The sequence below is a fragment of the Neoarius graeffei genome, chromosome 2 (genome assembly GCF_027579695.1).
Source record: "Neoarius graeffei isolate fNeoGra1 chromosome 2, fNeoGra1.pri, whole genome shotgun sequence".
In the NCBI taxonomy this organism is placed as follows: Eukaryota; Metazoa; Chordata; class Actinopteri; order Siluriformes; family Ariidae; genus Neoarius; species Neoarius graeffei.
Window position 1 is genome coordinate 67,185,430 of NC_083570.1, and position 27,730 is coordinate 67,213,159.

General features: G+C 42.9%; 1 protein-coding gene across 2 annotated transcripts in view; it reads left to right on the plus strand.

Annotated features, from left to right (window-relative positions):
* Positions 1–27,730, plus strand: part of agbl2 (AGBL carboxypeptidase 2) — a 36,187-nt gene that overhangs the window by 3,504 nt on the left and 4,953 nt on the right. For both annotated transcript variants that reach the window (XM_060914766.1, XM_060914767.1), the window contains exons 2-20: positions 1,341–1,404; positions 1,709–1,855; positions 9,762–9,947; positions 10,041–10,148; positions 10,312–10,462; positions 15,229–15,462; positions 15,554–15,959; positions 16,435–16,577; positions 17,837–17,996; positions 18,093–18,219; positions 18,497–18,597; positions 18,718–18,830; positions 20,983–21,049; positions 21,177–21,290; positions 21,370–21,462; positions 21,558–21,665; positions 22,334–22,511; positions 25,665–25,698; positions 25,860–26,059. In XM_060914766.1, coding sequence (XP_060770749.1) covers positions 1,341–1,404; positions 1,709–1,855; positions 9,762–9,947; positions 10,041–10,148; positions 10,312–10,462; positions 15,229–15,462; positions 15,554–15,959; positions 16,435–16,577; positions 17,837–17,996; positions 18,093–18,219; positions 18,497–18,597; positions 18,718–18,830; positions 20,983–21,049; positions 21,177–21,290; positions 21,370–21,462; positions 21,558–21,665; positions 22,334–22,511; positions 25,665–25,698; positions 25,860–26,059 — 2,734 coding nt within the window. The remainder of the gene's footprint in view (positions 1–1,340; positions 1,405–1,708; positions 1,856–9,761; positions 9,948–10,040; positions 10,149–10,311; positions 10,463–15,228; positions 15,463–15,553; positions 15,960–16,434; positions 16,578–17,836; positions 17,997–18,092; positions 18,220–18,496; positions 18,598–18,717; positions 18,831–20,982; positions 21,050–21,176; positions 21,291–21,369; positions 21,463–21,557; positions 21,666–22,333; positions 22,512–25,664; positions 25,699–25,859; positions 26,060–27,730) is intronic.

Sequence of the window (27,730 nt, forward strand, 5' to 3'; positions counted from 1 at the left end):
GATCTTAGAAAATGCTTTAGTGACGAACAGTTACAGACAGTAATATGTCGTGATATTTTGTTATAAAATATTATTTTTTATTAGGCTATATATTAAATTATATATTAAATTTATCTTCTAAAATAACAGACTGTATTCATATCACAACTGGTTTATGTCACCATTGGAGATCAGATCACACAAGGCATGAGTTAAATGACTTATTTTAAGGATTTAAGTAGGGGATTTAAAAGCAGCGCCAGCGGGACTTCGTGGCTTAGGTGGATAAGGCGCCATACCATAAATAACGGGGACCCGGGTTCGATTCCAACCTGCGGTCATTTTCCGAGCCCTCCCTGTTTTTCTCCTGCTCATTAAAAGCAGTGCCAGCAAACATAAGTGCAATCAATTCAAGTAACAGTTAAGAAATAAAGGGTTTACAAAACAAGTTGGAGAATTCATTTTAAAAATTTTAGTAAGCTTTCTTGTTTTTTTTGCCATTTTTTTCCACAGCGCAAGCTAACGGCTACAAAAAACCCGGTGTTCTATTGAGCGGAAGTATACACCCCATGTCTCCCCCCCCTTCCCCTTTCGCATAGATTTTGTGGATGTCATAGGAGAGAAATCAACAACAGATATCAAAACCGAACACTAAACAAATTTTATTTACTTATTTAATTTATTGTTTGATTTTTTTCCCTTTGTGATGGTCACGGAGGTGATCTGATCCATTTAAATAGCTGCCGGAACACCGAATGAAATGAAAATAGCTGCCGGATCTGACAGCGGAGGTTACGGATCTTGTTCCGTCATGTTCCGGCTTAAATTAAGCCCTGATTACGTGGTGTAAAAAGTTGTCAGTGGGTCTTTAAAGAAGAATAAAGTTAATGTTTTGGAACGGCCAAGTCAAAGTCCTGACCTTAATCCAATCAAAATGTTGTGGAAGGACCTGAAGTGAGCGGTTCATGTGAGGAAACCCACCAACATCCCAGAGTTGAAGGTGTTCTGTACGGAGGAATGGGCTAAAATTCCTCCAAGCCGGTGTGCAGGACTGATTAACAGTTACCGCAAACGTTTAGTTGCAGTTATTGTTGTACAAGGGGGTCACACCAGATACTGAAAGCAAAGGTACACATTCTTTTGCCACTCACAGATATAATATTGGATCATTTTCCTCAATAAATAAATGACCAAGTATAATATTTTTGTCTCATTTGTTTAACTGGGTTCTCTTTATCTACTTTTAGGACTTGTGTGAAAAGCTGATGTTTTCGGTCATATTTATGCAGAAATATAGAAAATTCTAAAGGGTTCACAAACTTTCAAGCACCACTGTATATACTTGTTTTTCTTTCATTAAGACCTCAGATGATCCCTATGAGACATTCATTCTGCGGCATTTAAAGCATTATGGATTTTTTACAGGTACGTCTGCTCTCTAATGCATCATTCATCTTTGCTTGTACGTTAAGTTTCAGTGAAGTTTTAACTAGTGAGTAATAGTCTTTGTTCTGTTATTGGGGGAAAAATTGAAGCAGTTTTATGTTTTGATTGTCAAGCAACCTATTTGAGTTTAAAATAAGAACATATCTAAGTTGAGTACAAATTGTAGGACAAATTTTATCTTGTGCATTTGAAGTGTAATATATGGTCCAGATACTTAGCAACCTGCTGTTTATCAGTAACATGAGGTTTAATTGCTTGTTTGAATATGCATTTTATTTTTTAGGCCAGAGTTCTACATTTCTTCAGAGAAATGTTTCAACAGGGAGACTATGGGAGAGCAGCCATGATTCTGTGGCTCCAGATATCCTCCATTCAACTGCTGACAGCACAGACGTGGATGAGAAACATCTACAGGCACATCAGGGACAAGGTAAGGTGTGGATTTTTTTTTTCTTAAATAGCAGAAGTGTTCAAGTTGAAATGTGATTAAATGATAACTTTTCTAGTTGAATGTTCTTATCAAAGTCCTTCCTACACCATGTGGTGCATAGGGCGGCCCCAATCTCCGTATTACATAGCTAGGGTTACAGTGGGGGGCTAGTCCTCTGTTAACCACGAGAGTTTGACTCCCCACTCACATCTGTATTGCAGCGTGCTTTGCCAGAGGGCAGTAGGTACCATTTTTATGATGGTCTTTGGTATGACCCAACTATGAGTAGAACTCACGATCTCCCCATTGAGAGGCAGACATGCTAACCACTAGGCCAACTCGTGGTGAATGTTCTTAGTCAGTGAAATTTGTAAATTTTATTTTTCATGCACCATTTGTTATGACACACACATTTCATTCAGAATATCTTTAGTTCAGTCCATTTGAAATTAATCACATTAACATATCATATGCCATAACAAAGAAAATTTATACCTGCTTCAGTTACCTCAACTGAAATGTAACTGTGGCAGTGGGGGCATGGTCAAGCGTCGGTCTGTGACCGGAGGGCGGAGTCAGGGAAGGTAAGTGGCAGAATCACTGCACCTGATGTTGGTTAATCTGTGTTTGTGTGTCTTCCCCAGTGACCATGCCCTATATAAGGAGAGAGAGAGCAGAGGAAGGAGTCTCTCTCCAGCCAGGAGGTGTGTGTGTGTGTGTGTGTGTGTGTGTGTGTGTGTGTGTGTGTGTGTGTTTGTTTGTAGTTTAAGCTGAAAAGCTATAATAAAAAGAGTTTTCTTGGGGAACTTAGTTCTGGCCTGCCGTCTTTTCTGTGCTCCACCCGTACGAACTGCTACAGTGGTGCCGAAACCCGGGATCGAGCACGGGAAAAAGAACAGCCCCATGGAGTCCTCCCACTTCGCGGACCTGGTCCACGCCCTCGCCACAGCCCAGCAGAGCCAGCACCAGACGCTAGTCACCCTCCAAAAGGAGCAGGAGCACCGGTTCGAGGCCCTGGTGCTGGCACAGCAAAAAGACTGACAGGCATTCCGGCACCTCCTTGCGTCGGCGGGGTCCACCACCTCCACCGCCGCGGGCCCTTCTCCCCTCACCCTCACTAAGATGGGCCCGCATGACGACCCCGAGGCCTTCATCACACTCTTCGAGCAGGCAGCAGAGGCCTCGGGCTGGCCGGTGGAACAGCACGTGGCGCGCCTCCTCCCCCGCTAACAGGCGAGGCGCAGCTGGCTGCGCTACAGCTCCCTGCCGACCGCCGGCTGGTCTACGTGGACCTTTGCCGGGCCGTCCTCCAGCGGGTGGGGCGCACCCCGGAACAACAGCGTCAGCGCTTCCGCGCTCTGTGTCTGGAGGAAGTCGGCCGGCCGTTCGCGTTTGGCCAGCAGCTCCGGGACGCCTGCTGGCGGTGGTTGAGGGCCGACAACCGCGACGCCGAGGGGATCATCGATCAGGTGATACTGGAGCAGTTCATCGCCCGCCTACCAGAGGGAACCGCGGAGTGGGTCCAGTGCCACTGTCCGGCGTCGCTGGATCCGGCTATCGAGTTGGCGGAGGACCATTTGGCGGCTGTTCCGATGGCAGGACAGCGGACATCCTCTTCTTCTCTCTCTCTCTCTCTCCCCCCCTCTCCTCCTGTGTCTCGTCCTCGTCCCGTTCCCCCACCGTGGAGACGGGGGCTGGCTCCACCCCAGCCAGCCTGTCGCACCCGCGGTGCCCTCCCGTTTTTCCCTTCTGTGTCTGTCCCCCCCCCCCAGGTGAGTGAGCCCCAGAGCACCAGTGCAGAGAGGAAGCCTGGGCCGGTTTGCTGGCGCTGCGGGGAGCCGGGCCACCTCCAACGGCAGTGCTCGGCGATGGCAGTGGGTGCGGTGGTTCGGATCCCCGACGCGCCAGGAGCCGCCCTCGATTGGGCCGGAGTGTATTGCATACCGGTGAGTATCCAAGTGGATACACATCAGGCTTTGGTGGACTCTGGCTGTAATCAGACCTCAATTCACCAAAGTCTGGTGCAAGACGAGGCATTGGGGGGAGCACAGGGGGTGAAGGTGTTGTGTGTGCACGGGGATGTTCATAGCTACCCTTTAGTGTCGGTCCACATTCTTTTCCGAGGGGAAAAATTTAGCGTAAAGGCGGCAGTTAATCCTCGCCTCACCCACTCTATAATTTTGGGGACTGATTGGCTGGGATTCGGGGAATTAATGAGCCATCTAGTGAAGAGTGGGTCCTGCCGTAATTCAACAGGGGGAGGTCCCGGTGTCGCTTTGGCGGGAGCAGCTGTCACAGAGCCGTCTACGCCATCTCCGCGTCAGAGTGAGGAGCAGCAGGCTCCTCCCCCCTCTCTCAGGGAATCCCTTGGGGATTTCCCGTTAGAGCAGTCGCGAGACGAGACTCTGCGGCATGCATTCGACCAAGTGAGAGTAATCGATGGTCAAACGCTCCAGTCAAATGCCACCCCGTCCTTCCCCTATTTTTCCATTATTAAGGATAGATTATACCGAGTGACGCAGGACACTCAGACGAAAGAGCAAGTCACACAGCTTTTGATTCCAAAGAGCTGCCGGGAATTGGTATTCCAGGTGGCTCACTTTTATCCCATGGCTGGACGCTTAGGGCAGGATAAAACACTAGCCCAAATAATGGCCCGGTTCTATTGGCCAGGGATTCGCGGCGATGTCCGTAGGTGGTGTACGGCGTGCCGCAAATGCCAGTTAGTAAATCCAGCGGCCATTCCAAAAGCGCCTTTGCACCCTCTCCCATTAATCGAGACCCCGTTCGAAAGAATTGGGATGGATCTCGTCGGGCCATTAGATCGGTCAACGCGAGGGTACCGCTTTATATTAGTTCTGGTGGACTATGCAACGCAATACCCGGAAGCGGTGCCTCTTCGCAATATCTCAGCACGCAGTATTGCGGAAGCGCTGTTCCGCGTTATCTCCCGAGTTGGAAGCCCGAAAGAGATTCTGACTGATCAAGGCACCTCGTTTATGTCACGTACACTGAATGAACTGTATGGGTTGTTGGGTATTAAGCCGATCTGCACCAGCGTGTATCACCCATAAATGGACGGTTTAGTTGAACGGTTCAATCGCACCCTTAAGAATATAATTAAAAAATTCGTAAGTGAGGACGCACGTAATTGGGATAAGTGGCTCGAACCCTTGTTGTTTTCGGTGCGAGAGGTCCCCCAAGCCTCCACAGGGTTCTCCCCGTTTGAATTGTTATATGGGCGTAAGCCGCGCGGCATTCTAGATGTGCTGCGGGAAAATTGGGAGGAGGGACCTTCGTCAAGTAAAAATGAAATCCAATACGTTATTGATCTGCGCGCAAAACTCCACACACTCACCCACCTAACCCAGGAGAATTTACGGCAGGCCCAAGAACGACAAACCCGCCTGTACGACAAGGGTACGCGCCTTAGGGAGTTCGCACCGGGAGATAAAGTACTCGTACTGTTGCCCACATCGAGCTCCAAATTAGTCACCAAGTGGCAAGGACCCTTTGAGGTCACACAGCGAGTTGGGGATGTTGACTATGAGGTGAGGCGAACGGACAGGGGTGGGGCGCTACTGATTTACCACCTCAATCTGCTCAAACTCTGGAACGAGGAGGTCCCCGTGGCATTGGTGTCGGTGGTTCCGGAGAAGGTGGAGCTGGGGCCGGAGGTTCAAAAGGGAACATTGGCATCACGTACCTCTCCGGTCCCCTGTGGAGACCACCTCTCCCTGACCCAACTCGCGGAGGTTGCCAAGTTGCAGACCGAGTTTTCAGACGTGTTCTCACCCCTGCCTGGCCGCACCAACCTCATAGAGCACCACATTGAGACGCCCCCAGGGGTGGTAGTGCGCAGCCGCCCTTACAGGTTACCCGAACACAAGAAAAAAGTGGTTCGGGAAGAACTCGAGGCCATGCTCAAAATGGGCATCGTTGAGGAGTCCCACAGTGACTGGACCATCGGTCCGGTTCTGTGTGGACTATAGAAAAGTCAACGCGGTGTCTAAATTTGACGCGTACCCAATGCCTCGTATTGATGAGTTGCTCGATCGACTAGGCACGGCTCGCTTTTACTCGACACTGGATTTGACAAAGGGTTATTAGCAGATCCCCTTGACTCCATTATCCCGAGAAAAAACGGCCTTTTCCACACCGTTCGGCTTACACCAGTTTGTCACACTTCCTTTTGGGCTGTTTGGGGCGCCCGCTACGTTTCAGCGGCTGATGGATAGGGTCCTCCGCCCCCATGCCACCTATGCGGCCGCGTACCTCGACGACATAATTATTTATAGTAATGACTGGCCGCGGCACCTACAACACCTGAGGGCCGTCCTTAGGTCGCTGAGGCAGACGGGTCTCACAGCCAACCCGAAGAAGTGTGCGATTGGGCGGGTGGAAGTACGGTATCTGGGCTTCCGCTTGGGCAACGGGCAGGTGCGTCCCCAAATTAACAAGACGGCAGCGATTGCGGCCTGCCCGAGGCCCAAGACCAAAAAGGGGGTGAGACAGTTCCTGGGGCTGGCTGGCTATTATCGTAGGTTTATACCTAATTATTCGGACGTCACCAGCCCGCTGACTGATCTCACTAAAAAGGGGGCACCAGATCCGGTCCAGTGGACGGAGCAATGGCAGCAGGCTTTCTCTGATGTGAAGGCTGCACTGTGTGGGGGGCTACTGTTACACTCCCCTGACTTTTCTCTCCCCTTTATGTTGCAGATGGACGCGTCGGACAGAGGGCTGGGAGCCGTTCTGTCCCAGGAGGTGGAGGGGGAGGACCGCCCCATCCTGTACATAAGCAGGAAACTGTCGGTGTGTGAGGGGCGCTACAGCACCATCGAAAAGGAGTGCCTGGCGATCAAGTGGGCGGTCCTCGCCCTCCACTACTACCTCCTGGAGCGCTCTTTCACCCTCTGTTCTGACCATGTGGCCCTCCAGTAGCTCCACCGCATGAAGGATGCCAACGTGCGGATCACCCGTTGGTATCTGGCACTCCAGCCCTTTAATTTCAAGGTGGTCCACAGGCCGGGGGCGCAGATGGTCGTGGCGGACTTCCTCTTCCGTCAAGGGGGGGAGGGGGGAGTCGACTGCGGGCCGGACGGCTGCCCGGCGTGAGTCAGGCGGTGGGGGTATGTGGCAGTGGGGGCGTGGTCAAGCGTCGGTCTGTGACCGGAGGACGGAGTCAGGGAAGGTAAGTGGCAGAATCACTGCACCTGATGTTGGTTAATCTGTGTTTGTGTGTCTTCCCCAGTGACCACACCCTATATAAGGAGAGAGAGGAGAGGAAGGAGTCTCTCTCCAGCCAGGAGGCTTGTGTGTGTGTGTGTGTGTATAGTTTAAGCTGAAAAGCTATAATAAAAAGAGTTTTCTTGGGGAACTTAGTTCTGGCCTGCCGTCTTTTCTGTACTCCACCCCAACTGCTACAGTAACATTATGAATTAAATGAGGGGCGGCATGGTGGTGGAGTGGTTAGCACTGTCGCCTCACAGCAAGAAGGTTCTGGGTTTAAGCCCAGTGGCCGACGGGGGCTTTTCTATGTGGAGTTTGCATGTTCTCCCCATGTCTGCGTGGGTTTCCTCCGGGTGCTTCATTTTCCCCAACAGTCCAAAGACATTTAGGTTAGGATAATTGGAGGCTCTAAATTGACCGTAGGTCTGAATGTGAGTGTGAATGGTTGTCTGTCTGTGTCAGCCCTTCAATACCCCGGCGACTTGTGGGTCAAGGTGGGTGTATCCCACCTTTCGCCCATAGTCAGCTGGGATAGGCTCCAGCTTGCCTGCGACCCTGTAGGACAGGATAAGTGGCTACAGATAATGGATGGATGGACGGATGGATTTAAATGAGGGGTGGCACAGTGGTGGAGTGGTTAGCACTGTCGCCTCACAGCAAGAAGGTTCTGGGTTTAAGCCCAGTGGCCGACGGGGGCCTTTTTATTTGGAGTTTGCATGTTCTCCCCATGTCTGCTTGGGTTTCCTCCGGGTGCTTCATTTTCCCCAACAGTCCAAAGACATGCAGGTTAGGCTAATTGGTGGCTCAAAATTGACTGTAGGTGTGAATGTGAGTATGAATGGTTGTTTGTCTCTGTGTCGGCCCTGCGATGACCTGGTGACTTGTCCAGGGTGTACCCCGCCTCTCGCCCATAGTCAGCTGGGATAGGCTCCAGCTTGCCTGCAACCCTGCACAGGATAAGCAGTTACAGATAATGGATGGATGAATTAAATGATGCTGATGATTGTCCAGTAAAAGACTAATATATGTAGATAAGGTGTCCACAACAAAATACTATGTACAACTGTTTCAATGTTTATATCAATTTAAAATCTAATTCTATCGTCACTTAATATATTTCTTGTGTTAGTCAAACACGTAATAGATGTTCAGTTCATTAGCTTTCTGTACTGTTCAGACATTATTTTGTAGTTACAAAGTCCATAACAAATAGTAACCTAACTGTTAGGTCATGGCCTAGGTCACCTCACAAATTTTGAAATGTACAGTGGTGCTTGAAAGTTTGTGAACCCTTTAGAATTTTCTATATTTCTGCATAAATATGACCTAAAACATCAGATTTTCACACAAGTCCTAAAAGTAGATAAAGAGAACCCAGATAAAAAAAAATTAGACAAAAATATTATACTTGGTCATTTATTTATTGAGGAAAATGATCCAATATTATATATCTGTGAGTGGCAAAAGTATGTGAACCTCTAGGATTAGCAGTTAATTTGAAGGTGAAATTACAGTCAGGTGTTTTCAATGAATGGGATGACAGTCAGGTGTGAGTGAGCACCCTGTTTTATTTAAAGAACAGGGATCTATCAAAGTCTGATCTTCACAACACATGTTTGTGGAAGTGTATCATGGCACGAACAAAGGAGATTTCTGAGGACCTCAGAAAAAGCGTTTTTGATGCTCATCAGGCTGGAAAAGGTTACAAAACCATCTCTAAAGAGTTTGGACTCCACCAATCCACAGTCAGACAGATTGTGTACAAATGGAGGAAATTCAAGACAATTGTTACCCTCTCCAGGAGTGGTCGACCAACAAAGATCACTCCAAGAGCAAGGCGTGTAATAGTCAGTGAGGTTACAAAGGACCCCAGGGTAACTTACAAGCACTTAAAGGCCTCTCTCACATTGGCTAATGTTAATGTTCATGACTCCACCATCAGGAGAACACTGAACAGCAATGGTGTGCATAGCAGGGTCACAAGGAGAAACCACTGCTCTCCAAAAAGAACATTGCTGATCGTCTGCAGTTTGCTAAAGATCACGTGGACAAGCCAGAAGGCTTTTGGAAAAATGGTTTGTGGACAGATGAGACCAAAATAGAACTTTTTGGTTTAAATGAGAAGCGTTATGTTTGGGGAAAGGAAAACACTGCATTCCAGCATAAGAACCTTATCCCATCTGTGAAACATGGTGGTGGTTGTTTGGGCCTGTTTTGCTGCATCTGGGCCAGGACGGCTTGCCATCATTGATGGAACTCAGATGGGCTCAAGGGGGTCACACCAGATACTGAAAGCAAAGGTTCACATACTTTTGCCACTCACAGACGTGTAACATTGGATCATTTTCCTCAATAAATAAATGACCAAGTATAATATCTTTGTCTCATTTGTTTAACTGGGTTCTCTTTATCTACTTTTAGGACTTGTGTGAAAATCTGATGTTGTTTTAGGTCATATTTATGCAGAAATATAGACAATTCTAAAGGGTTCACAAACTTTCAAGCACCACTGTACTGCCTTTATAAAATATTCTGGGAAGTGAACACAAGCTGCTCAAGTTAATCCACTAGTTTAAGCTTCAGGACCTCCCTTCTCAATTGTCTTCTCTTGCTTTCTGTGGGTGTGGTTAAATTTAGTTTTTAATTTATATTTACTTTTGTGACTTACATCTAGTCTCTTTCAACATGGAGAAATATCTCAGGACCAGGCAGCTTCTACTTGACCTTGATGGTGGAAAGCCAGTCCCACGCCTGAGGGAACCACTGGATCTCTTTTCTATCCCTTCCATTTCTTGTCCTTTCCAGGGTGTTCGCTGGCCGGTTGAATGTGAAGTCATCTGTGACAAAATCCATCACATAGGTATTCATTCTTTTATGCTTTTCATCCAGAAATGTTACACTGCTTCCTGGTTATTTTATTTTCAAAATTTTTTGCCTGTCCATGTATTGATAGAGTGGGATCCTCCAGAACCAGAACCGTTTTATCAACCGACAGGCTATGAGCAGACCCCTTTGCCAGGGGGAGAAGAAAAAGGAATTACTGTGTATTGTGTAGATTCTGGTAACACTCAACATGCAGATGGATTTTTATTTCCAGACACAATTTGAAACCAACAGTGATCTGAACCCTCATAGAAAAGTGTATCTTTTTTAATGCTTTTTATTTGATCAAATACTTTAAAACTGCTACTCATAAGACCTTTTCTTTCTGTGTGTTTATTAAGCCACAAAAATGTCCTATTTCACTCGTTCCCGTGTTGGTGGCAGTAGGAGGCATATAAAGAATTTCACATCTAGTGCTGACAGTCAGGAGACACCTACCCTGTCTTTTGAATCCAGATTTGAGAGTGGCAATCTTCAAAAAGCAGTTAAAATGTAAGTGGGTAACAATGATGTTTCCAGCACTTTCTATTGCTAAAATGCAGAGCTGGAATCAAAACCTTTCCACTCAACAGTGAGAGCAGGCAAACCCATTTTGTAACAACTGACTCTACCCCTGGATTATGAGCAAACTGAAATACAATCAATAAAGAAGCAATAAAGTGGACTTGTTAGTCAGGTACAGTGGATATAAAAAGTGTACACACCCTGTTAAAATGATAGGTTTTTCTGATGTAAGAAATGAGACCATGATAAATAATTTCAAAACTTTTCCCACCTTTTAATGTGACCTATAACTTGTACAATTCAATTGAAAAACAAGCAAATCTGTTCAGGGGAAAAACATAAAAAATAAAAAAACGTACAGTAAGCTGGTTGCACAAGTGTACACCCTTAAACTAATACTTTGTTGAAGCACCTTTTTGATTTAATTACAGCATTCATTCTTTTTGGGTAGGAGTCTATCAGCCTGCCACATCTAGACTTAGCGATATTTGCCCACTCTTCCTTGCAAAAGTACTCCAAATCTGTCAGATTGCAAGGGCATCTCTTGTGAACAGCCCTCTTCAGGTCACCCCACAGATTTTCAATTGGATTTAGGTCTGGGCTCTGGCTGGGCCATTCCAAAACTTTAATTTTCTTCTGGTGAAGCCATTCTTTTGTTGATTTCGATGTATGCTTGGGGTCATTGTCATGCTGAAAGATGAAATTCCTCTTCAGCTTTCTAGCAGACACCTGAAGGTTTTGGGCCAAAATTGACTGGTATTTAGAACTGTTCATAATTCCCTACATTTTGACTAAAGCCCTTGTTCCAGTTGAAGAAAAACAACCCCAAAACATGATGCTGCCACCACCATGTTTCACCATGGGTATGGTGTTCTTTTGTTGATGCACACTGTTGTTTTTGCACCAAACATACCTTTTGGAATTGTGGCCAAAAAGTTCAACCTTGGTTTCATCAGACCATAACACATTTTCCCACATGCTTTTGGGAAAGTTGATGTATTTTTTTGCAAAATTTAGCTGGGCCTGGATGTTTTTCTTTGTAAGAAAAGGCTTCTGTCTTGTGACCCTGCCCCACAGTCCAGACATATGGAGAATACGAGAGATTGTCACATGTAGGACACAAACAGTACTTGCCAGAAATTCCTGCAGCTCCTTCAGTGTTGCTGTCGGCCTCTTGGCAGCCTCCCTGACCAGTTTTCATCTTGTCTTTTCATCAGTTTTGGAGGGACGTCCAGTTCTCAGTAATGTCACTGTTGTCCCATATTTTCTCCACTTCTTGATGACCGTCTTCACTGTGCTCCGTGGTATATCTAATGCCATGGAAATTTTTTGTACCCTTCTCCTGACTGATACTGTTCAACAATGAGATCCCTGTGATGCTTTGTAAGCTCTCCATGAACCCTGGCTTTTGCTGGAGGATGCAACGGAGTAAATGTCTGAACTTTATTTGGGGTTAATCAGAGTCATTTTAATTGATGGCAGGTGTGAACCCAAAAAGACTGAATGCTGTAATTAAATCAAAAGGTGCTTCAACAAAGTATTAGTTTAAGGGTGTACACACTTATGCAACCAACTTATTGTACGTTTTTTATTTTTTATGTTTTTTCCCCTGAACAGATTTGTGTTTTTCAATTGAATTGTACAGGTTATAGGTCACATTAAAGGTGGGAAAAGTTTTGAAATGATTTTTTGTGGTCTCATTTTTTTACATCAGAAAAACCTATCATTTTAACGGGGTGTGTACCCTTTTTTTTTTTTATTTTTTTTTTTATATCCACTGTATATTTAGGCTGCTATTTTTCCTTCATGTATGTAAAATTAAGTCCTTTCCATATGTATTGAAAAGGCAAGGCCACTTTTTTCTTTTTTTTTTTTTTTGCCATACACTGAAGGCATTTTGATTTAAGATCAAAAGATGAATATGAGATGATGAATCAGAATTTCAGCTTTAGTTTCCTGATAGGGCGGCACGGTGGTGTAGTGGTTAGTGCTGTCGCCTCACAGCAAGAAGGTCCTGGGTTCGAGCCCCGGGGCCGGCGAGGGCCTTTCTGTGTGGAGTTTGCATGTTCTCCCCGTGTCCGCGTGGGTTTCCTCCGGGTGCTCCGGTTTCCCCCACAGTCCAAAGACATGCAGGTTAGGTTAACTGGTGACTCTAAATTGACCGTAGGTGTGAATGTGAGTGTGAATGGTTGTCTGTGTCTATGTGTCAGCCCTGTGATGACCTGGTGACTTGTCCAGGGTGTACCCCGCCTTTCGCCCGTAGTCAGCTGGGATAGGCTCCAGCTTGCCTGCGACCCTGTAGAAGGATAAAGCAGCTAGAGATAATGAGATGAGTTTCCTGATATTTACATCTAGATGTGTTAAGTAACTTAGAACATGGTTTCTTTGGTCACACACCACCCAAAGTTCTAAGTTGTTTTAACACTTCTAGAAGTAAATATCAGGAAATAAAAACCAAAATTCTGATTGTCTCATTTATCTTTTGATCTCAAACCCCAGTGTCTTTTTGGTATATATCAGAATAAAAAATATTGGCCTTGCCATTCCAATACTTCTGGAGGGGACTGTATATTAACAACTACACTGTCCTGCCAAAAAGAAAAAGTCGCACACACTAATATTTATTTGGATCGCCTGTAGCTTTGATGACAGCATGCACTTTTGATAAATGTATGCAATGTCACATTTATTTCAGTACAGAATTGTATTAATTTTTCACCGAGATCTTGTCTTGATGACAGGAGAGTTGAACCACTGTGTAAAGTCTTCTCCAGCACATCCCAAAGATTTTCAGTGGGGTTAAGGTCAGGACTCTGTGGTGGCCAAGTCATGTGTGAAAATGATTCCTCATGCTTTCTGAACCACTCTTTCAGTTTCTGAGCCCTAATTTTATGCCTGTGTCATCAGGGGAGGAAAAATTCCATTGATGTGATAACCTGGGCATTCAGTACATTCAGGTCGTCAGCTGACTTTATTTTATTGCCCCATAATGTTGCTGAGTCTCAACCACAGATCATAACACTGCCTCCAGAGACTTGTACAGTGGCCACTATGCATGATGGATGCATTGCTTCATGTGCTTCCTTTCTTACCCTGACACACCCATCACTCAGGAGTAGGGTAAATCTGGACTTATCAAACCACATGACCTTTTTCCATTGCTACAGAGTCCAATCTTAATGCTCCCTAGCAAATTGAAGTCTTTTCTTCTGATTAGTCTCACTAACAAGTGGTTTTCTTATGGCCACACAGCCGTTTAGTACCAATCCTCTGAGTTCTTATCACATTGTGCATGTGGAAATGATCTTAATTTCACTATTTAAACATAGTTATGTGTTCTACTGTTGATTTCTTTTATTCCCCCCCCCCCCCCCCCCCCCACACACACACACACGATTTGATTTCACCAAGTATTTAAGTGAGCTCTGATCATGGTCAGTCAGGATATTTTTCTAACCACATTTTTTTCCATGAAGTTGATTGTTCACTACTATCCTATCAGGTTTTAATAATGTGTTGGACAGTTCATAACCCAATTCCAGTAATTTCAGCAGTCTCCTTAGATGTTTTCTTTGCTTGGTACAGGCCAATAATTTGACCCTTCTGAAACACAGTAACATCTTTTCCATGAGCAGGGGATACATCTTCCGATGTGTTTTTTTTTTTTTTTTTTTTTAAGAAATGAGAAGATACTTGTCATGCCGTCACGTACTTGAACCTGGCTCAGCTCAAGCACCCCGCTCTCATTTGCGCTTACAGAACGCATTGTGCGTGCCTTTGGGACAACTCGTTCATTGTAAACACCCGTTGCTGATTGGAGCACAATCAGCATGCGTATATAAAAGGATGCTGCCAACACCTACACGGTGTGAAGTATTATGATAACGATGTTTTGTGTCTGTCACAGTTGGTCCTCACCAAGTTTAGTACTCTGTTTATTAACTCTGGTTTATATTCTGGTTTAATGACTTCTTTCTCTTTGTTCCGTTTCATTTTCATTTGTCTTTTGTTTCTCTGACCTCGCCTAAATAGCACACCTTGTAAAGAAACAGTTACCTGCGATTCCATCTGTCTACGCCGATTCACTGACACTACTCACTACATCAGTTAGGGTTAAAAAAAATTGTTGCCAGCTGAAACACCTTCATCAGTGCAGTAATTATCTAATCAAAGGTTCTTATGTATTTGCTTATTTAAATCCAGATGGCGATTTTAATAATAATAATAATAATAATAATAATAATAATAATTATTATTATTATTATATTAACTAATTAATTTATTTTTTGGCCAGGCAGTGTATTTCAGGTAATGTGAGCCCTTAATTTACCATAGCATTCACAAATTAACTTAGTTATTATCCGTAATTCATGGATTATTAATGGATGTACTCAGCTAAAAGCTGAGTAACTCATGTACTTTCCTTCATATTGTGGGACTATTAGTCATTGTTACTTGATAACCATATATAGCCTACAGACAACCAGCCGGATTTTAGTATTGTGAATTATTTGTGCAAATGGAAAACTATAGTACAGATTAGTGGTGGAAGTAGGCGATTTTCACCTTTAACATGTTGGAAAGTGACATCACCATATATCAAAACCCAGAGACTAACACACGAGCCATGTTCAGTACCCTAGATTTTCAGCTCTTCTCATTAATTTTTTAGTTAATTTAGGTTCCCCCTAATTAAAGAATGTTCCTCTGTCTATATATTGTAAACAATAAATGATGATATTTTCTCTTTTTAGTGGTCATTATGACTATGAGCTCACGTTGCGCAATGACATGTACACCACAAAGCACACACAGTGGTTCTACTTCCGTGTGAAGAACACGAAGGCTGGTGTTACATATCGTTTCACGATTATCAACTTGATGAAATCTAGCAGTCTGTATGAAACAGGTATGCGTCCCCTTCTGTACTCTGAGCATGGTGCCTGGCTGAAGGGAGAGGGTTGGCACCGTGCAGGCAACAACATTCGGTGAGTTTACATCGCTTACAGTCACACTTTCTATTTATTATTAAAAATGGAGTTTGTAACCCTGCATGTTTATCATCCATTTTTATGAAAGGTATTACCGGAATCAGAGTGAAAAAGAGGGCAAATCACTCTATTCTCTCACCTGGACACTTGAGTTTCCTCATGAAAATGATACATGCTACTTGGCCCACTGCTACCCTTACACTTACTCGGACCTGCAACGCTATTTGCAAGGTGTGGTTTCAGACCCAGCTCGGGCAATGTATTGTAAAGTGCGGGTACTGTGCCGAAGCTTGGCAGGAAACTCTGTGTATGTGCTGACTATTACTGCACCCTGTGGCACCTGGCAAGAGCGAAGAAACAGGCGAGCAGTGGTAGTGACAGCACGGGTGCATCCAGGAGAAACAAATGGCTCATGGATGATGCAGGGCTTCTTGGATTTTCTGTTGGGTAAATCACCCGACGCACATCTACTGAGGGAAACCTTTGTGTTTAAGGTTGGTGAATAGAGATGGGGTTTGGTCAAATTTATTTTGAAATGCTTTTACAAGGCAGTTCCAAATGAAGCTTATTTTAGGCAAGGATTCTCCATATATAGCTCTCTCAAATTTAATTCTCCCTTATTACAGTCCTTCCAAACTTGACCGTAGAGCATAACATTTGATGCAATTTTATTAGTATTTTATGATGATTTACATATACAGTCCCTCCCTGACCTATTGGTTGTTTATATATTACATTCTGTACCAGTCATTGTTATTTTTGGTACATTTGGTTTTTATTTGTAGGTCTATTTGTACCTGTATTCAGTAATTTTCTTTCTTTGTAATTCATAAAAACTGATGGTATAATAGTTCTGAATACATGATTATAGTTATATAAAAATGAAATTGAATGACATTGTACACATGATATTGTGCATTTGCTCTGCATTTTACAAACCTGAAAACAGCTCCACTGGATCATCTGCAGGTAGTGCCAATGCTGAACCCTGATGGTGTGGTAGTTGGGAACTACCGCTGCTCTCTGGCAGGCCGTGATATGAACCGCAACTATCGTACTCTACTTAAGGAGTCATTCCCCTGTGTGTGGTACACACGTAATATGGTGAAACGGTGAGGAATGTAACTCATACACTTATAGTAGCACTTGTTTAAGTAACGGTGTCCAGAAATGTTTGCAGATTTGCACAAATATGAACAAATTTGCAGACTGTTGTACAACAACTAAATGAACTGTGATTTGGCCACAAATGATGAATCAGATGTCAGCCCTGCGATGACCTGGTAACTTGTCCAGGGTGTACCCTGCCTCTCATCCATAATCAGCTGGGATAGGCTCCAGCTTGCCTGTGACCCTGTACAGGATAAGCGGCTACAGATAATGGATGGATGATGAATCAGATTCAGCTTTGTGTTCTTGGCTGAGAGAAGTGGAACCCGATGTGTTTTTCTGCTGTTGTAGCCCATCTGTCTCAAGGTTTGACATGTTGTGCATTCTGATGCTTTTCTGCTCACCACAATTATACAGAATAATTGAGTTACTGTCACCTTTCTGTCTGTCTCACCATTCTCCATTGAACTCTCTCAACAAAACCATTTGCTCACTGGATGTTTTTACTTTATTGCACCATTCTGAGTAAACTCGACAGATTGTTGAGTGAAAATTCCAGGAGATCAGCAGTTATAGAAATACTCAAATCAACCCGTCTGGCACCAAGAATCATGCCAAGGTCGAAATTGTATCTGCATGATATTGTGCACTGCACTGCTGCCACACAGTTGACTGATTTAGATAATTGCATGGATGTGTGTAAGTGTACAGGTGTTTGTAAAAAAGTGCTCAGTGAATGTACTTCTGCTTTGTATGAAACATGCCCTAGTTTCTGCAGGTGGTACAATAGTGAGCTAATAATTCTGCTTGCCAAGATCCACTGAAGATCTAAGGAAAGAAAGTTGTCCAGGATCTGAGGAAAGAATTAAATAGAAGAAGGGAAAATACATTTCAGTGAAGACGAATTTGGGGGGGACATTTGTCCAAAGCTACTACTAATAAAAAGACAGCTCTGGAAGTGTGCCATTTATAAAACTGTTAAGGGTCAAATCAGGTAAAACAACCAAAAAAAAAACCCACAGCTTTCCAGCATCACCAACAGGTCATGTATAATCAGTTCTGTATATAGTTAGCTTTTTCCTTTTAGAACTTGTCTTGATCTGATTAAATTGATGAAATTGGCTTGTGTAACTGTCTGTGAAATTAGTCTATGATTGTTATACAATTTAACCATACTCAACTTTAAAGGATAAGGGGGTCAATGTTTCAACATATTTTCATGCATATTAAATGAGTAAAGTACATTGCTTTAACTCCGTAGGTTGCTTACTGAGAGAGAAGTAGTGTTATACTGTGATTTTCATGGCCACAGCAGAAAAAACAATGTATTCATGTACGGTTGCACTGATCGTAAGGATACTTCACTACTTCTTCAGGAGCGTGTCTTCCCTCTAATGATGAGCAAAAATGCCAAAGACAAGGTAAGAATATAGTGAGGCTGTTGCAGTTTGGGTTGGTCAGTGCCTTAAAAATGGGTCTTCACTTCCATTAATAACAGCACATTTTGTTATTTCTAGTTTTCTTACAGAAGTTGTAAGTTTAAGATGCAGAAAGGAAAAGAAGGCACTAGTCGCATTGTCATGTGGAGGCTTGGCATCAGAAACAGCTATACAATGGAGTCCACCTTTGGAGGCTCCACTTTAGGTACGGTAAAGGCCTTTAGAAGGCATTTAGTTTTATAGAGTTTGCATAATGAGATGCTTGCAAACTGACTATTTTCTGTTAGGATTTGTAGGTCACATAAGGGCATAATAGACATGTATTCTCTGATCAGTTACAGTTCGCTTTTAGGCCTTTGAAAAACTGGTGTATGAGAGAATGAAAATGTTAAATTCTCTTTGAAATTGTATAGTACTATTGTTATCCATGCATGTGTGAATTGTGTCAGAAATTTCTTTACCAAGTCAGTTCTCATTCAAAGGGGGCAGGAGAGGAACTCACTTCTCTGTGGGGGACCTGAAGTCTATTGGCTACCATTTTTGCGATACCCTCTTGGACTTCTGCGACCCAGACCAAACCAAGGTTCTTTATTTTTTTTTCCTAATCTTTTCCAGGCTTGTGAAAACTTTTGTATTCTGCTGCTAAGAAAGAACAAAGGCATTGAAAATCCAGTTTAAAAATATCATTGACTGTTTTGTTCAGACTGAACAGTGTCTAAAGGAACTAGGGACTTGGCTGAAACAGGAGATCAGACGGAAGCTGGGCAGGGAGGTGGACTTCCTGGATTGCCTCTCTGATGTAGATATTGAGTCCAGGTAAAGAGTTTTATTGATCCAAATAATTTAAACCAATCATCACTTTAAAACATTTGTGAATGTATTCACACTAATTGAGATGTGAACATAAGCAGAGACAATATGAATAAATAAGACTGCTTAAAATATGAATGGGGTAGTGTATGAAGCTCAACAGGATGGCTATATTACCCAAGTTCTGCCTTGTGGGTGAAGACGTTAGCAGAAAACACTTGACCAATTAGATATCTTGCACCGACTCTGGCACAGATATAGGACACATTGATCTGTTACTTACAGAGAAACCTGCGTGCATAGTAGGCAACTCATACTTTTTTATGTTATTGGAGCCAAAGATCACGTTATCTTGCCAAATGTTTTTTTGGGTGTATGAGTACGTCATGATAGTATTGTGAGGCTGCCTGGGAACATTTCCAAGATGACTGCAGAGTGGACACATTTTATTCTAAGAACTAACAGCCAGCCTACTGTTTACTGTAACTTTTTTCATATACAGTGCCTTGCAAAAGTATTCATCCCCCTTGGTGTTTGTCCTGTTTTGTCGCATTAGAAGCTGGAATTAAAATTGATTTTTGGAGGGTTAGCACCATTTGATTTACACAACATGCCTACCACTTTAAAGGTGAAACTTGTTTTTTTTTTTTATTGTGACACACAAACAATAATTAAGATGAAAAAACAGAAATCTGGAGTGTGCATAAGTATCCCCCCCCCAAAGTCAATTCTTTGTAGATCCACCTTTTGCTACAATTACAGCTGCAAGTCTCTTGGGATATGTCTCTATTAGCTTAGCACATCTAGCTACTGGGATTTTTGCCCATTCCTCAAGGCAAAACTGCTCCAACTCCTTCAAGTTAGATGGGTTGCGTTGGTGTACAGCATTCTTCAAGTTATGCCACAGATTTTCAATTGGATTAAGGTCTGGGCTTTGATTAGGCCATTTCAAGACATTTAAATGTTTCCCTTTAAACCAATCCAGTGTGGCTTTAGCAGTCTGTTTAGGGTCATTGTCCTGATGGAATGTGAATCTTCGTCCCCAGTCTGAAACCTCTGGCTGACTCAAACAGGTTTTCCTCCAGAATTGCCCTGTATTTAGTGCCATCCATCTTTCCTTCAATCCTGACCAGCTTTCCTGTCCCTGCAAATGAAAAACATCCCCACAGCATGATGCTGCCACCACCATGCTTCACTGTAGGGATGGTGTTCTCAGGGTGCTGGGTTTGCACCACACATGGCATTTCCCATGATGGCCAAAAAGTTCAGTTTTTGTCTTATTTGACCAGAAAATGTTCTTCCATGTGTTTGGGGAATCTGCCACATGCTGTTGGGCAAACTCCAAACGTGTTTTCTTCAGCAGTGGCTTTTTTCTGGGCAGTCTTCCATAAAGCCCCACTCTGTGGGGTGTACAGCTTAAAGTGGTCCTATGGACAGATATTCCCATCTCTGCTGTTGATCTTTGCAGCTCCTTCAGCGTTATCTTTGGTGTCTTTGTTGCATCTCTGATTAATGCCCTCCTTGCCCGGTCTGTGAGTTTTGGTGGGCAGCCTTCTCTTGTCAGGTTTGTAGTGGTGCCATGTTCTTTCCATTTTGCTATAATGGATTTAAAGGTGCTCCCTGGGATATTCAAAGTTTGGGATTTTTTTTTTTTAGAACCCAACCCTGATCTATACTTCTCCACAAGTTTGTCTCTGACCTGTTTGGAGGCTCCTTGGTTTTCATGTTGCTTGCTTAGTAGTGTTGTAGAGTCAGGGTCCTTCCAGAACAGGCTGGTTTATACAGACACCATGTGACCGATCATGTGACACTTTGATTGCACACAGGTGGATCTTAATCAACTAATTATGTGACTTATGAAATGAATTGGTTGGACCAGCTCTTATTTAGGCGTGAATACCTATGCACACTCCAGATTTCTGTTTTTTTTTTTTATCTTAATTATTGTTTGTGTCACAATAAAAAACAATGTGCACCTTTAAAGTGGTAGGCATGTTGTGAAAATCAAATGGTGCTAACCCTCCAAAATCCATTTTAATTCCAGCTTGTAATGCAACAAAATACGACAAACACCAAGGGGGATGAATACTTTTGCAAGACACTGTATTGAGTAAAAATATAATAAATGACACTAACAATGCACATTTACTTATAACAGTACAAGTGGATCAAATAGCACAGACTCAGATGGTCTGCCTGTTCATCTTTTAAACTGCATGGACCAGGTACACTGAAACTAGTTAATTGTATATAATGCAATCAGCTCCTTCAGTTCTGTTTATTTATACATATACATTTTTTTGCTTTTGCCTTGGTTTCACTGATGATGTTTGTTTTTTTCCCTTTGTCAAGGATATAAAAACCAAGAAGAAGCATTTATGGAGCAGAAAAGAAAGAAATAGATTACGACAACAGGGAGCACAGAGTGCAAAATCAAAGATCCTTCACAGAGACAAGAAAAACACAGTAAGCTTTCCATGTAAAGATCAAAAGTGACACAGTGCTTTATGAATCTTGAGAGGTTTTTTTTTCCTTCCCTTGGCAGGATACGATGCCATCGAATGAAGATCTAGTGACTGAAACAATCCAAGAAAAAACAGTCAATCCAGTGAAAGAGGGGAAGGACAAGAACCCAAACGTGATTAACTAATATCTCAAATATGGATAAATAATATACATGAAACCTTGAGTAAAATATGTTAAATCAAGCAGATAAAATGTTTATATATTCAGGCACAGTTAGTGAGGGTTAATCAGTCTGGAAGGACCTGGATCCCACATCCCATTCCACGTGTTAGTCTTTCTGGCCATCAGACTTTTTGGGAGGACAAGAAAGACAAGGTATGCCCTCTAGTGTATTAAAGAGCAACAACATTTTGCTCATATCTGAATAATAGCAATGCTATTACTATAAAGGTTATAACATCATCTTGAAGAAGGGCAAAATCTTGAGTCACGCAAAAACAAAAATCATGACTTGTAAGTGTATTGTTTGTATCGTATCCTTTTCCTGAATGCAGCATGTTGAACCTGGTATGCTTTGGCATTACTGGCCATGTAACATCACCTAACAAGAAATGTTTTCAGAAATGGAGCCATCATTTTAACTTATTGTGTGGTCAAGGCTTTTTCAGTACAATCTGTCTGCAACTCAGTGATCATTTATTCATTGAACATGGAGCTTAATTTCTGTATTCTCTCATCATAAGTCAGTAAATAAATTGTGTTAAATTGTTTATATTGAACCCTTAGATTACTATAAACCATTAATACTGTAAATAATAAAACCTTTATTTGCCAAAAACCTTACTGGAGCTGTTTCCTGCATTTCTAGTTTAATAATGAGTGCTCTGATCAGTTATGGTCTGTTGTGCCTTGGTGTTTACTATACATTCCATGGTTTTAAGTTGCTAATTTGCAATAAACCTGCTGTGCCCTTTACTTTTTGGAGATAAAAGCTTTTCATCTACCTACTGTGCTAACTATTCTTCTCCTTTTACCTTCTCAAGCATGGCTTGGGTTACTCTCCTACCCTATTAGATGAGACTGGAGGGCCAATAAATCAATCTCAGAAGCAAACACAACCCCTGATTGTCACTGCAATTCGCCACGGATTATCATGTCTGCCAATTCAGCAGTTCCCCATGCTTTTCAACAAGGATGTCAAAGCCTACTCAGGAATAAGAGGTGTGTCCATTCTTAATAGTTTTGGCTCCTTTAAAGTGACACAGGTCAATGTGCTGGTTCAGGAATCATTTAATCCACTCCCCTTTCTGAATTGTTTGAGCTGATACTCATCCCCATAACTGGTATCCATCATCTTGTTTCAATACATTTTATTTCATTATGCAGGGGTGTCCTAACCACGTTAGTCTGTTTACAAACCACTCGGCAGCCAGTTTGGAAAAGTCAAATGAGGTTATGCGCAGGTCAGAGGTCGTGACTGCGGAGCCACAGCAAACATGGCAGATCGCCCAGATCGAACAAAGACTCCTGAATTGAGACAAAAAACCTGACGATTTTAAGGAAGTATCTGACCCTGTCAGAGGCAAAATGCACCGGGGGGGACACAACAAACAAGCCATTTCCATACCCAAGTGTAAACATAAGCGTGCGGTGTTTTTTTCCAGCTCATTCTCCTTCACAGGCATGAGGCAGCAGGCAATAGACCATTTGCACTTGCGTCACGAATCTCCCATGATGCGCTCTGATTTTGTTGTGTCCGCCATCTTTGTGGTATAGCATCCATGGTGACCGAGGAGAGTACACTGGCAAACTGTAATTTTTCGCAAATACAGTGCCTTAAAGTATTCATACCCCTTGAACTTTTTCACATTTTTCGACCTTACAACCACGAACTTAAGTTTTTTATTGAGATTTTACATGATAGACCAACACAGAGTAGCACATAATTGTGAAGTGAAACGAAAATGATAAATGGTCTTCAAAATTTTAAACAAATAAAAATCTGAAAAATGTGATGTGCATTAGTATTCAGCCCCACTGCATCAATACTTTGTAGAGCCACCTTTTGCTGCAATTACAGCTGCAAGTCTTTTGTGGTATGTCTCTACCAGCTTTGCACATCTAGACACTGAAATTTTTGCCCATTTTTCTTTGCAAAATAGCTCAAGCTCATGGATGGAGAGTCTGTGAACAGCAATTTTCAAGTCTTGCCACAGATGCTCAATGGGATTTAGGTCTGGACTTTGACTGGGCCATTCTAACACATGAATATTCTTTGATCTAAACCATTCCATTGTAGCCCTGGCTGTATGTTTAGGGTCATTGTCTTGCTGGAAGGTGAATCTCCTTCCCAGTCTCAAGTCTTTTGCAGCCTCCAACAGGTTTTCTTCCAGGATTGCCCTGTATTTAGCTCCATCCCTCTTCCCATCAACTCTGACCAGCTTCCCTGTCCCTGCTGAAGAAAAGCATCCCCATAGCATGATGCTGCCACCACCATGTTTCACAGTGGGGATGGTGTGTGCAGGGTGATGAGCAGTGTTAGTTTTCCACCACACATAGCGCTTTGCATTTAGGCCAAAAAGTTCAACTTTGGTCTCATCTGACCAAAGCACCTTCTTCCACATGTTTGCTGTGTCCCCTACATGGCTTCCGGCAAACTGCAAACGGGACTTCTTATGCCGGTCTTTCAACAATGGCTTTCTTCTTGCCACTCTTCCAAAAAGGCCAGATTTGTGGAGTGTACGACTTGTAGTTGTCCTGTGCACAGATTCTCCCACCTGAGCTGTGGATTTCTGCAGCTCCTCCAGAGTGATCATGGGCCTCTTGGCTGCTTCTCTGACCAGTGCTCTCCTTGCTCGCTCTGTCAGTTTAGGTGGACGGCCATGTCTTGGTAGGTTTGCAGTTGTGCCATACTTTTTCCATTTTTGAATGATGGATTGAACAGTGCTTCTTGAGATGTTCAGAGCTTGGGATATTTTTTTTATAACCTAACCCTGCTTTAAACTTCTCCAGAACTTTATCCCTGACCTGTCTGGTGAGTTCTTTGGTCTTCATGATGCTGTTTGTTCTTCAGTGTTCTCTAACAAACCACTGAGGCCTTCACAGAACAAGTGTATTTATGCTGAGAGTAAATTGCACACAGTAGGACTCTATTAACTAATTAGGTGACTTCTGAAGGCAATTGATTGCACTGGATTGTATTTAGAGGTATCAGAGTACAGGGGGCTGAATACTAATGCACACCACATTTTTCAGATTTTTATTTGTTTAAAATTTTGAAGACCATTTATCATTTTCGTTTCACTTCACAATTATGTGCTACTCTGTGTTGGTCTATCACATAAAATCTCAATAAAAACTTTTAAGTTCGTGGTTGTAAGGTCGAAAAATGTGAAAAAGTTCAAGGGGTATGAATACTTTTTCAAGGCACTGTATATCATGAATTGAGTAATTGTGACAAGGTCAGATACAGGGAAGAGATGAGAATGTTCAGTGGTGGATCCGTACAGCAATGTTGTAGAGCATGAAGACGATGTACGGATGTGGCGGAGTGTGAATTACACAGACATCGTGAATTACCTGGTGTTAACTACTAGCTACATCACTGGGAAGCAGATGAAAGCATACAAAAGTTTAGCGCAAGTTTACCGTAAGAATCTAGTAGGTTCCTGATGTGGGCAAATGTTACGCAAAACACAAACCAAAAAAAACCCCCCAACCTAATTATTCACGTCTTCTAAGGCACCATTTTACCGAGCTCAACTACCTACATTTTACTGGGGCTTTGTGCTACGCATTTGTAACTGCAATATAAATTGGAGTAGCACTTGCATGTACATCACTTACAGTATGTTGCATCTTTTATATATATTTTGTCTGTGGTTCACATATACGGTAGAAATATAAACGTACTCTTTACAAAATGATCTGCACATACTCGTACATATTTGTAGCTGGTCTCTTTTATGCCCGATCTGTTCAGATTTGCAAGCCTGTCGTTTACAGGTTAGATCTTTCATTCGGGGTCCTTCTAGGATTTTAACAGTGGGTAAACTAAACAATCTGACTCCAGCCTTAGCAGAATTGTTCAAGCAGCCGATAACTGCACAAATTTGCGGCATTTCGTATTAAGGTACTTGTTGCTATGCATGTGTTATTCCATAAAGATGGCGGACACAGCTAAATCAGAGGGGGTCATGGGACATGTGGCGTCATGTGCAAACGGTCTATACAGCATGTGATTCAAGTACCTAGGGGTTATTCTAGCTCCACAGGGTACTATTCATCTTTTTAATACATTGACCTGTATCACTTTAACAGTTTGCAGAGTCACTTCATTTTTTTTATACACTAACTTTAGGTTTGATATCATAGGAAGGGCCTCGGTTTCAAAAATCTCACTGCATAGGTAAGTAGTTCATTCACATTTCTTTATAGTACATATTTATACTTTCCACTCAAAGTTGTTATACAATCTGTAATGATCAGTTTAGTACATGTCAATTTCTAATATAATCTTTGTCTGTCATATTTTTGTACAGCTGCCACATCTATTTCTGTCCATTGCAGGGTTGTGCCAGAGTTTATTTCTGTCAGAGACCAAGAGCTCAGTCGCTCAGCTTATTTCTCTCCAGCTCACACTGCCCACCAGCAAAACAGAAGGCAGAAAAGAACACCGCAGTCAACCAGAGTTTCATTTCAATCCTACATGCCTGAAAAGCGAAACACTATGGGCACCCTGAGAACCAGTCAGAAAAGAAATGTACCAGGTGAGTCTGATTCATTTGAACACAAGTTTTGGTGAGGCCCTCAAACTTGAATACAGTTTTTCTATAGACTGACACTTATTTAGGTTGGACAGTGGTGCAGCATATAGCATTGCCACCTCACAGCTCCAGTGTCCTGGGTTCATGAGTCATCCTGAGTTTGAGTCACTTTGTGTGGCGTTTCACGTGTTCTCTCTGTTTCTCATGGCTTTCTTCACAAAACATGCAGATAAGATGGATGAACTATGCTAGATTGCTCGTGTGTGTGAATGAGTGTATGAATGGTACCCTTAGATGGACTGGCCTCTCATCTGGAGTGAATTCCCTCGCCTTGTGTCCAGTATTGCTGGGATAAGCTCTGGATTCACCAGGACTATACTCAGGATAATGTAATTACTGAAGATCTCATCTCATTATCTCTAGCCGCTTTATCCTTCTACAGGGTCGCAGGCAAGCTGGAGCCTATCCCAGCTGACTACGGGTGAAAGGCGGGGTACACCCTGGACAAGTCGCCAGGTCATCACAGGGCTGACACATAGACACAGACAACCATTCACACTCACATTCACACCTACGCTCAATTTAGAGTCACCAGTTAACCTAACCTGCATGTCTTTTGGACTGTGGGGTAAACCGGAGCACCCGGAGGAAACCCACACAGACACGGGGAGAACATACAAACTCCACACAGAAAGGCCCTCGCCGGCCACGGGGCTCGAACCCGGACCTTCTTGCTGTGAGGCGACAGTGCTAACCACTACACCACCGTGCCGCTGATTACTGAAGATGAAGGAGTTAAACTTGAGAATGAACTGAGATATGATAACTTGAAGTGTTTTTTTTTTTTTAAATTCCAAATTCTAAAAGTTAGTTCCAGTCCACTAATTCGATTGGTTGAGTGGTGCTCCAAGAGTGCTGATATTTCGCAGTAACAGCATTGGGATGTTTCACTGTATCACTCTGCTTTTCACATAAAACTTCACTTCCTAGTTCTAACCAGTTACTATGACAAGGTTAAAAGCATCATTAGCAGACATGGCAAATGACACTTTTCAGGAATATAATGTCTGGCTTAAAATATGAAAGCTTATCAGATGAAAATGAAAAGGAAGAATGCTAATTTTACCGGAAGCACTTTGAACTGGAATGTACAAATCAATGTGAGCTAGTTAGCCAGTTAGCTGACGGGCTATAAAGTGAGCGCGGCTTCTTTGGGATCCATTTCAGCTTGCGGAGCAAAAATAAATGCAACATTTGATTGTATTGTGTCCAAAATGTCACTATTTGGTATTAGTTTCTTGTCTATAGAACTGCTGTATAAAAGCACTCCGGGTCGTACTGAATTTCAGCATTCCCTCTCAGGTGATATTACTTAGTTGTAAAATCAAATTATTACGAAGAAAAACTAGCATGAGCACAATACCAACTGCACATCATAGCCAGTTTATCCAATTTAGAAGTGATGTGTGATTTGCTAAGAATTCCATTACTGTCTCTGTAAAATAATAATAATAATAATAATAATAATAATGCCCCCGTAGTCAGCTGGGATAGGCTCCAGCTTGCCTACGACCCTGTAGAACAGGATAAAGTGGCTAGAGATAATGAGATTTGATAATAATGCCTGCAGGTAAGATAGCTATACATGTAGTTCACTTATTTGGATGAAAATAT